A 12,059-nucleotide genomic window follows, 5' to 3' on the forward strand; every position below is an offset into this window, starting at 1 on the left:
TAATGTATATGGAACGGAGCCATCGTATATATATTCGGGACTACAGCCCTGGATGTCCTGTATTTCATCCCAAGAGGGTATTTTATTCTATTTTATCTTAATTTTAGCCGTTCAATATTTAAAAATAATACTCCGTCCCAAAAAAAGTATTTATTTACTTTTTCTAATAATTTTAGAAATATTAGTATTATATTAGAATATAATAAAAATAAAATAAAAATGACTAAAATAACCTTGTTAGTATGAGTGATATAAAGGTAATCATATTTGTGTAATATATTATAAGTTGTAAGGGTATTTGTAATGTTAGGTAGGTAGTACAGTTACTAAAAAATGAAATTGATACTTTATTATGAGACGGACTAAAATGGAAAAATATATACTTTGTTATGGGACGGAGGGAGTACTTTATTAATTACTACCTCCCTACGTACTGTGTCTGCTACACTGTAGAGACGGTATTTTAGGACATGTATAATTAAGAGATAATTTAAAATATATTAGTAAAAATAATTATTCAATAATATAATAATTATAAATTAAGATTAAAATAACTAATTAGTTTAATTAAAAATTTTAAAAAATAAAATTAAAAAGTTTAAAATGAGATTAAAGTGTGTAATCATTTTTTTAAAAAAAAGAAAATGACATGGTATATGGGAAGACAGAAACGACAATATGAATATGATATGTGGGACGAAAGAAGGGAGTATTATAAATATGTAAGATTATTTTGGTGTTTTTTATTTTGAAAACGCAAATAAAATTATGTTTTTGTAAAATTTAAATTATATTTTAGTATTTAAGTATGGCTATTTTTATTATAATCGAAAATTGATATTTTTAAGTAACATAAAAAAAAAAAAAAAAAAATGATATATTAAGCTGATACAAATAATATACTTCTTCCGTCGTATTAAAATATTAACATTTTCCATTTTCGTCTGTTCCAAAACAAGGTTATTATTTCCTAATTTAGTAATTGTACTACTTATTTAACATAATAAATATCCTTTCAACTTACAAAATATTACAAAAAATACTATTACTTTTATATTACATCATACTAATAGAAGTATTTTTATCTTTTTTTTTTACTACAATCCAATATAATACTAATATTAAAAAATTTAAGTGCAAAAAGCAAACGCCTTCCTCCAATGGGACCGAGAAAGTATATAATTTTGAAAAAGAAAGTATTTATTAAATGTGTACGAAAAATAAAAATTAGGGGTGCGATTAATTATATTTGAATTTTAAATTAAACTTTGGATTGAAAATATCTTTTTTATCATTTTGATCGTTTATCTTACTTCAAAATATTAATCTTTTATATAAAAAAAATATATTTTTTTTAACATAAATTATTATTATTTTTATATTATCAAAACAATTTTTAATACTTTAATATAAAAAAATGCATTTATCAAAAAAAAAATCAACAAACCCATATTATATACTTTTATATAATATGATATTAAAATTAATATTTAAACTAATAATAATAATAATAATAGTAATAACAATAATAAACCACTTAATGCTTTTACATTACTCATTTTATAACATAAACAATAGTATTATTTAACTTAATAAAATATAAATACTATTTAAATCAAATTGCAAATCCAATTCAAAAAGAGCACAAGATTTTAAATTTTTTAAATATACATAACTTTAATTAAAATGAAAAAGATGTTTCAATATAATTTGTGAAAGAAAAAAATTGTTAAAATGAGTTATAATTTAAAAATAACTTTTACTATATATAATTTTTAATAATAATAATAATAATAATATATTTTTTTTAAAAAATATTATATCAAAGTGTTGTTTAAACAAAAATTTTAATCAATTTTAGAAAAAAAAATGTTTTTATTAAATTATTTGAGATGAGTTTAATTAATATGCATGGACTTTAGAAAAATAATTAAAAAAGAATCCCAGGTTGGCAATTGGTGATTTTCCTAGTAGACCCTATGGATCAGCAAACATAACTTTTTTAAATATTTGTTTTTTAAAAATATTTTAATAATTAATAATAATAATAATAAAATAATGTCAATTTTGGAAAGATGCCCTATAAAATAATTAAATTAATTTAATGAGAAGTGGTTAGTGAAAACCAACATTATTTATTTAATAAAAAAAAAAAAAAACCAAAAGATTTCTGCTTTTTGCAGGCTTTTTGATTATTTTAATAAAGGTTATGCATTATTGATAAAAGGAAGACTTAAATTAATTATCTGCAAAGATTCTTTGAAAATGATATATATTTTGTATATACTTCACAAAAGAGTTTAAAATTTTTAATATTATTATAATTATTTTTAATTCTATAATTGAATAATCATAGTAAGACCTGTCTCCACTAAATAATAAATAATACACAATCATGCAACGAAATGTGTCTGCCAATTGTATTTATCATTATTTTAATTATAATCTGTTATTTGAAATGACATTTATACCCTTATGCATTAATTACCTTCTATGGTAAGTAAACTCTTATTTTAAATTATTCTGCCTTCTTTAACGTGTATTACTTTTTCTTTACATCAATTAAGAAATAGTAATTTTTTTTCCCTGTCTCTTAGTAAATTTTTTTTTTTTTTTATTTTTTTCCGTTTTAAATTAAAATACTCACTCCGTTTAGCTAGAAAGTATACATATTTCTATTTTGGGACGTCCAATTACAAAGTAAACATTTCATTAAATACCTTATTTTTTTCCACAAATACTCCTACTTTACATCACATCATTACTTTTATACTAAAAAACAAGGGCAAAAATGTCATTACACTACTTTTAACTACCCACTATAATTAAAATACTATTATTTTTTAAACACTGCGCCAAAAGTAATTATATTTTTTTTTTTGTGGACGAAGGAAGTATTATTTTTTTTAATAATTGTGCTATGTATTTAAATATTTTTATAATTTATAATATAATACACAAATATTATTATTTTTATTTAACTAATTACAAAACTAATACACACTAATGTTATTTTACCTCTATTTATATTAAAATTCAAAACCTTATTTAAAATACAAAATAGATATTTCTTAAGGGTATGTTTGGATTTGAGTTTGGTTTTTATTTGAATTTTGGGATGTGTTTGAATTTTGTTGGTTCTTTTGTGTTTAAGTTTGGTTGGAGTTTTAGGAGTTTTGATGGGTATTGATTTAATGGATAATTAATAAAAGAATATAAATGTGTATTAAATTTAATTGATAAAATTTATATTGTATGATTTGATTATGAATTCATATTATACCCAACATATATATTTAAATTTTTATTTATTCGTATTATAAAAAATTTTATTCTCTACACAATAACATATATATTGTATATATTTTTTTACCTTATAATTATTATAAATATTAAATAAACATAAAATTTTAAAAAATTAAAAAAACTTACAATATCAGCGGTGGAAAGTTGGTCCGATTTGGGAGAAAACACTGTGCGAACACCCAAATCGGATCAGAAGAAACATACCCTAAATGAACAAAAGTCATCCTAGTATTTTAATTTGATTTAATAGTATTAGTGTAAATAAATATAGATTTTAGGATATTTAAAATATTTAATGTAATTAAGAACATAGTATATATTTATTTATATTATATAAAATTTTATTTTTTTATAAAATAATATTTATATTTAATATTAAAACATATTTTAAAATTTATCCTAATCACATAGTATTACATTGTAAATAAATATGAATTAAATAAATTTCATTAAACTAACCTTCCAATCACAAATTCATCTATTAATTTATTGAACATAACTTTATGCGAATACTAAAAAATGAATCATTATTCAGTTTTAATTTTTAATTGTAAAATTATATATTTGAATTGCAATAACTAATATAATTAGGTAGGAACTAATGGGAAAAACATTATATAATTAATGGCAACAATCCACTAATGCGACAGAATGTCGGCCGATTATAATATTATTTTTAAAAAATTATGTATATTAAAGAATTTAAAAATAATAATATTTTAGCATTAAAATAAAATAAATAAAAAAATAAAATATGTATATTATAGAAAAAATATTAAAGAATTAATAACAAAAATATAAAACAAGTAGAAATTTAGTGTTATAAAATTATTTATTACAATAAGAGTAATAAAATTATTTATTATAAATAAATTATACATAAATTTAATGGATAAAAAATTACATAATTTTAGTGAATAGAATAAGTAACTATTGTGTTTGTTTTATTGCTTGGGCGTGTGTGGGTGTTCTTTTATTAAATAATTATTTAATATAATATATATTATTCATTTTATATTAATATAATACTCTCTTCATCCCTTAACCATTTATCTATTTTCTCGTTGACACAAATGTTATTACCTTTATATCATACAATACTAATATGATTAATTTAGTCTTTTTACATTTATTTCTACTTTATCCAAATATAATATTAATATTTTTAAAACTCAATAAAAAAACAAATAGATATATAGATACTAGAAGGAGAGAGTATAACTCTATATTATTAGTAATTTATAGACAGATAATTCATAATATGTTAAATAGACAAATATGTCCATCCAACACCTTAATCCATCAAAGGTTTATTTGTTTGGTATTTTGATTTGAATTTTTCTTTTTTTTTTTTAATGTAAATTATAGAAAATTGTGTCATTAAATATAAAAAATATAATAGTTATAATATTGAATATTTTGTAATATAATAATATATATTGAAAATTATGTAACCAAACAAACCCTCAATGTTTATATATAATTCTAGATTTTTTTTGTATGAATTATAAAAATGTTATGAAAAATGATACTTTAATGTGATATTCTGTGAAAGAAAAAAAAAATATATTTTTATTAAAAATTATACAGAATAAATAATATTGATTTAAATTTAAAATTATAAAAAACAAACTCATAATAGTCTAAATTTCAAATAATAAAATCAAACTTCCAACTGCAATTTAATCTTACGGACAAACAGATCCTTATTAATTTTAAGATCTTTAAATTAACACTACAAAAGTTATTCATAAAGGCTGCATGTGACAATAGGGTTTTAAAAGATAATAATTTCAAGAAATTTAATTGGAATAGAAATTAATTATAAATTTTATATTGGGTTAAAATATAAGTAAATAGAATTATATTTACATTTTTCAGTTATTTTTTGGTAAAGTGAAAATAATACAATAAAAATGAGAATATTCAAGAATGATATGAGTTCAGTTTGAATTTTGTTATGAATGTATTTTTTTTTTTATTTTTTATATGAGATATAAGAATCATGTTTATAATATCAAAAATAATATTTTATATTAAATTATTCATTTTTTTTGTAAGGGATTAAAATAAATATTATATATATTGTATATTTTTATAATATTTATAAAGAATTGTGTCACTTAAAAAATAAATTGGGTGAATAAACGTATATTTTCTCAGTGTTTTTACGTAAATAAGATATGTTCGTAACAAAATATTTGATACAATTACCTAAGCTAAATATTTATATTTTTGCATAAGATATGAATGTAAATTATAACAGTAAAAATATTATGACAACGGCCGACAATGTGAGGAGGTGATATATTCATTCAGGCTGAGATTTTTTAAAATTATAAAAATATTTAAATTTCTTTTGTGATATTAATATAATATTTTTTAAAAATTAAATAACACCAATATTATTTTTAGATATACTAACATCAACTTCAATAATAAGTATATTTAAAATGATCGTTATCATAATTAAGTACTGTATCTTTTTGGTTGAAAATTTGATTACTTACAAATTAATAATAAATTGGTTCGGTTGCTTTTTCCTTTTTTTTTTTTATGTAAAATAAATTAGATGACATGCATTTTTTAAAATAGAACGAATATATATTTTTGAAATGAAATCTAAATAGTAAAAACATCCGGATGGAAAAAATACAATAAAATAAAAAGTCATGAGTTTGTTCTTCTATTTTTTTCAAATAAAATAATTATTTGAATAGTTCTTTTTATTCAAGTATATTAATTTGTATTATAAAGATTATACCAAAGCATAGTAATAAATAATTAATTTACAGCAAATATATGAGAAATTCTGATAAGATTACCAAGTAATTGTTTACAATGATTCCATTAAGTGAGACATAATATTCCAATAATAGTTATCAAAAAATAGTAATATATTTTGAACTAGAGATGTTGTATTAGTTTAAAATTCAAATAAAATCTTCAGTTTCAAATCAGTCACATAAATCCACAGCCGCAGCTTATAATTCTTTCCTTTTTTCGTTATAATATTTAAAATAAAATTAATAATTAGATTTAATCATTTATCCTTTTTTTAAAAATAAAAAATAAAAAATAAAAATATGCACAAAAACATACATGTATTTTCCATTTATATTTTGACATTAATTTCAAAGGGTTGCCTGTTATAAATACAGAACTACTTTAGGTGTGCGTGTGTGTTAATATGTGCTTATTTATTAATTCACATGACATTGGAGCACAAGTTGTGTGTAGAGACCAGAAATATGTAAATGTCACGTCACTGTGGGAGTGAGTTTATCTTATCCATAATTATTTATTGTCATTTTTCTTTTTACGGATAAAAAGCAAACTTTCTTTATCGAATCTGATACCTTACAAATTAAATTTCACAAAGCGTATCAAACCAACAAATTATATACAGCAAACAAAATTCAAAAACATTAAAAGTTTAAATTTGGCTCTATTGAGTTTCCTCTTTCAAACAAATCCCTCCAATTAATAATGCCTTCCTTCCATTGATTGCTTAATAACACTAAAGTAATATTAGTAGAGTACAAAGAAAGAAAAGATTAAATATTTATAGTAACTAAAGAATATAAATAAAGTGAATAATTTATTTCATAAATATATATATTTAGCGGGAAAACAATAATAATAATAATAATAAAAGTTTGATAGGGGGAAGAGTATCTATTAAGTGAACATTTTGGTTATACATTTGGGCCAAAGAACAACAACAATGCTTGACTATGAAGACAACTGTATCTTAATATTATTGATTTTGGGCCCCAAAGACTGACAAATAATATTACGAATAAACTAATAAGTCATCCATAAAAGAGCAAAACGAAGAAGATCCTTAATTTGGATATAAAAAAGGGGTCTACAGAAAATCTACCACCCACCCATCCATCCAATTTTATTAGAAAATCAAAATCTCGATCCAAAAATGTGAAGAAGAAATTATTAAAATATTAGATCGAGGAATTTCTTACATTGATTAATGAGGTGAAATGTGTTGGTTAAGCTTTGCTGTCAATGGTCCTCGGCTGCTGAATTTTGTTGAGCTTTGCAAACATGTTGCCGTAGAACTTGGCATCCTTCTTGTTGTGCTCCCTCACCTTTTCCTTCAATATTTTGTACTCTACTTTCAAATCCCTGCAATTATTTACCAAACAAATCAATCTACAATTTAATTTTTTTCTTTAAAAAAAAAATAAACTATCCCGTAGTCTCATACATAGAGCTCTTATCATTTTAGAACAAAAAACAAATCTAATATTAAATTAGCCCCACAATTCAAAAGATTTGCAAAAAAAGTGATCCAAGTAGAAACACCAAAAATTGTGTAAATAACAAATAGACAATGTATAATGATTATTTAGACCCTTTATTTTTGTAATCATGAGACTAACCAATTTATAATCTACTTATATTTCTAAAAATCATAGATCAACTTCCGATCTAGCATAATGGTGATTTGACCGAATCAACCTATTCTATAAAAGTAATCAACGTATATTTATACATATTTTAACATATTTATAATACAACATATATTATAACATGTATTGTACTATATGTAAATATATGTATCTTAACATATAATGATCTAGTTAAATCAGCACCATAGATATCATATACTATTTTGTGTAAATACATATTGATTATGTGTATGACATATACTGATCTGATTAAATCAATAAAGTGATCATTTCTAAAATATTTTTCAAATATATGTCATATAAATGGGCAAAGATATATTGATTGTGTTTATCCAGTCAAATCTGCACCATACTGACTTAACCGGATCAGCACAATGGTCATTTCTAAAATAATCTTCAAATAGATGTCCACCTATCATCCATAGCAGCAACTTATCATTATTCTTTTATTTAGTAGTTGTTGTTACCTGTTGTCGGGGTCAATTTCGAGTGCTTTTTTAATGTCAAACTCAGCCAAATCCAAATCCCCCATGTTCATATACGCTTGTGCTCTTCTGTACAGTGCCTTCACGTTTGTACTCTCCACCTCCAATACCTTCACTCACACCACAGTTTCAGCATTTTCAATTTTCATCAATCAACCAAACATAACTTGAAACTGAGAAGATAATCAATTCAATTTAATTTAATTTAATTTAATCACACACCTTGCTGCAGAGCTTCTCCGCCTGCTTATAATCTTTCAGCTTCAACTTGCAAGCAGCATTGTTCAGGTTGCATGTTACCTTGAGAGCCTTCGACTGTTTCTTCTCCTCCTCACCAAACGATGTGTCGTATTCAATGTACTTCGCAGCCTGGATTTAAATCGAACTTCTTTTCATTTCGTCTTAATCGAAAAGTAGAATCACAACAGCTAATTTGTCTATTCGAGTACCTTCTCGTAGCGTTTCGCGGCTCGTGTATACTTCCCAGCCTTGAACAGAGCATTCCCTTCTTCCTTCTTCTTTCCGGCAGCTTCGATCTTCTCCTCCGTGTTCATATCCCACGATTCTTTTTCCTACACAAGTTCGATACGATACCATCGGTCGTTGCTCCGACTCAACATAGTTTCTATACGTTTAAGGATTTGCATACCTTAACAAAAGAGACAAGTTCCACGTTGTAGTATATTGTCGAATTCGGCGGAACGACAGCCAAGTCTTGTTTAGTTTCGGATGAGCCGAATGCGTACTCGGGAGCAATTGTCAACAGTGCTGTCTCGCCCTTCTTCATAGTTGCCACAGCTCGGTCTAATCCTTCGACAACTTGCTCTGATGTACGAATTAAACAAAGATTAGATCCTCGTGGATTGCATATAGTTCAATTCAAGATCACACAAGTTCTTACCTTCGTCTATCTTGAATTCAAATAGCTCGTCCTCGTTGTCACTGTGGCCTTTCTTGACGAACACAGTCCCGTCTTGCAGCTTCCCGATCAATTTCACTGATCAAACAGAAAAAGAACAAAACTTTTAGGTGGTTGCCATAAGATTATCATCCGATTTATGCAAACTCGTAAGAACTTCTTTACATTTAACGACAGCTCCATCGTTAGGGCGCTCGTATCCCTCCCCTTCTTTAAGTATCTTCTTTACGACTTTCTTGTCGTCTGTAACGTTCGAAACTGTCTTCCAGGACACGAGCTCCAGGTAAATGTTGAGGGTAGCATTTTCTGGAATAGCCCCTTCATCTTCCGAGGCAGCCCTTCCTCTTTCACCGAAACCATCTGCAATAACATCATCAAGTCGACAGTTAGGAGGTTCCAAACTATCAAAAAATTAGGGTTCGAGAAACAGCAGCAGCATCACATACATTGTGGCTTAACAGTTAGTAGGACTTTTTCGCCTTTCTTCATTGTCTTCACGGCCTTCGACAGGGCCGGGCAGAAATAACCTGATCACAAAAGAGAAAGCTTTCTCGTCATCGTCAAATGCAAACCAATTGCATTTCTAAATGGTGGTTTAGAACACACCTTCTTGGACAGTGAATTCGACGCCATCTGATCTGGAAATAACAGTTCCATCCTCCAACTTCGCTTCATATTTGACTGAATTAAAAAGAATGCAACAAAGTTAGCACAAAAAATGGTGAAGAATTAAATGATTTTGGCTAGTGAATATGTCTACGCACCCAACACTTCATCAGGATCCTTCGGATTCTCCCATTTCTCTCCCTCTTTGACAATCTTCTTGAATATACCGCCGTCCTTACAAATGTCTTTGACACTCGCCCAGGATAGTAACTCGACGTTAAACTGTAGGGTGGCGTTGGGAGGTATTGTCGGAGGAGCACCGGATTCACCATATGCCAATTCCGGTGGTATGGTGAAGACGGCATTTTCGCCCTTCTTCATTGTTTTGATACCTTCGTCCCATCCTTTAATCACTTGTCCTGTAGCATGGAAAAGAGATTTCCCAAAATTACTATGAATTCAATGTAATGGATTGAAATGTAATGAATAGAGAATTTATGCAGTGATTTGGTTCATAATGAAATGATTCGACACTGACGATTCCTATTTTCCTGGGGTATCTAGAATTCATAGACTAGGCTCTCAGATCAACTAAAACGATAATCGTTCCTATAATACTTGGAATTTCTATAACTGCTGAACAAATCCTTTCCAGCTATATTAATTGCATTGATAATCAGAACGTGTTGATTCTTCAAATTAATCATCACTGGTATGAAATGAATATGATGACGCACGATCAAATCTGTAATGTAGATGCTAATTCAGCATAGAATTGCAATCTACAGAACAAATCCTCTCCAGCTACATTAATTGCATTGATAATCATAACGTGCTGATTCCATGAATTAATCATCAATTGTATGAATACGACGCATGATCAACTCTGTAATTTATATGCTAATTCAGCAGAAACAAATTGCAATCTAACCGAATCGATCAAAAGCAGGAATCTAACAAATATCACAAATTCATAAAAGAGTGCCGTGTCTTCTAACCTTGGCCGAGAGTGAACGAGAATGGCTTTTCCCTATCACGACTCGAATCAAATTTGGTACCATCAAGCAGCTTTCCAGTATAGTGAACTGCAAATTTCACCCCACGCAGACTCGTCAGCATTCAATTCTCAAATCAATAAAATACAATTTCGCTAGCTAGCCATAATCCAACACAACCAAATCAGCAATTAATTACCTTCGACTTCATCGCCATTTTCAGGAGTGTCCCAGCCTTCCCCTTCCTTAACAAGCTTCTTCTTCAAACCCTGCGCACCGATCTCCTTCTCCTCCCCGACCTTCATGTAAGCGCTCTCCTCCGGAAGATCCATGCCATCATCCAACCCCTCCGCCGGCGGAATATCAAAATCGTCCTCCATTTCAAACCTCTCACAGCTCAAACAGACAGGAATCAGTCAAATGACGAATGCAAACGCGAATCGATCTTCTGCACCGAGCAGTTAAGGTTTGGCTTTGGCCGTTGGAGATTTTATAGCGTGGGGAGAATTCTCGAGAGTTCTACGAACGCATCGTATAGACTGCGTATGCCGAAAGGTCAGGAAAATTCCAGAATTTTAATATTTATATATTGCCTCCTGGCCCCCCCTTTTTTATTTTTTTGTCATTACATTTTACGTGACATAGAAAATTGTATTAATTTATTTGTGTTATAGTATAAAATTTTAATTTAAAAATATTTAAATATATATTTTAGAGTCTTAATAATATATATTGATTTTATTTTAAAATTATAAATAATCATTAAACATTTGGCAAATCGGACCTGCTCAATTTGTTTTAAGCCGGGCCAAAAAATTCAGGCCCAGACACATGAAACTGGGCCGGCCCATTTTGCCATATTTTAATTTTTTATTTTTAAAATTTTAAAACAATTTAATAAAATTTATAAGTTAAATATAAGAAATATACCTATCACTTAATACTAGTAAACTAAAAACTAAATTATTAGACTATATATTCATTTTTGCCAATATGTTTTTAAAATTATAGTTAATTTAAAATCAAATCAGCTTAGCACAGCCCGATTCATACTTGTGTTGGGTCATTACAATTCAAAATTTTTTGTATCTATTTTATTTTGGCCAAAATACCATTTTTTTTTATTTGATTCGAATCGAATTTTCAATTTATTTATTTTTGTTTTTTATTTTTATTATTATTATTATTTTTTTTCAGCTTTAAGTGCCACAAGCTAAATGTGTATGATATATGTTCATCATATTTTATTTGACAATTGGTCGGTTCAGCCATGTCCTGAGACTTGTTTCAAATACACATTGTTGGATTCAAAATT

At 26.5% G+C, this 12,059-nt stretch overlaps 1 protein-coding gene across 1 annotated transcript; it reads right to left on the reverse strand.

Annotated features, from left to right (window-relative positions):
* Nucleotides 1-7,132: 7,132 nt before the first annotated feature.
* LOC127239408 (peptidyl-prolyl cis-trans isomerase FKBP62-like) lies at nucleotides 7,133-11,287 on the reverse strand. Its single transcript, XM_051257526.1, has 12 exons — nucleotides 10,944-11,287; nucleotides 10,748-10,834; nucleotides 9,908-10,168; nucleotides 9,750-9,824; nucleotides 9,590-9,670; nucleotides 9,309-9,503; nucleotides 9,126-9,221; nucleotides 8,874-9,049; nucleotides 8,674-8,796; nucleotides 8,447-8,593; nucleotides 8,207-8,334; nucleotides 7,133-7,452 (listed from the first exon to the last, which is right to left on the reverse strand). Exons 1-12 carry the CDS (start codon nucleotides 11,122-11,124, stop codon nucleotides 7,317-7,319), a joined length of 1,686 nt encoding a protein of 561 aa, XP_051113483.1. The 5' UTR covers nucleotides 11,125-11,287; the 3' UTR covers nucleotides 7,133-7,316.
* Between the last annotated feature and the right edge of the window lie 772 nt (nucleotides 11,288-12,059).

Source organism: Andrographis paniculata, unplaced genomic scaffold, assembly GCF_009805555.1.
Source record: "Andrographis paniculata isolate CXL003 unplaced genomic scaffold, ASM980555v1 Contig77END, whole genome shotgun sequence".
Taxonomy (NCBI): Eukaryota; Viridiplantae; Streptophyta; class Magnoliopsida; order Lamiales; family Acanthaceae; genus Andrographis; species Andrographis paniculata.

Coding starts and splice junctions, on each gene's coding strand:
- LOC127239408 (XM_051257526.1), bottom strand. CDS start 11,124: ATGGAGGACGATTTTGATATTCCGCCGGCGGAGGGGTTGGATGATGGC. Junction 10,169..10,747: donor CTCGTTCACTCTCGGCCAAG/GTTAGAAGACAC, acceptor TCCATGCTACAG/GACAAGTGATTAAAGGATGG. Junction 8,594..8,673: donor CCGCGAAACGCTACGAGAAG/GTACTCGAATAG, acceptor ATTTAAATCCAG/GCTGCGAAGTACATTGAATA.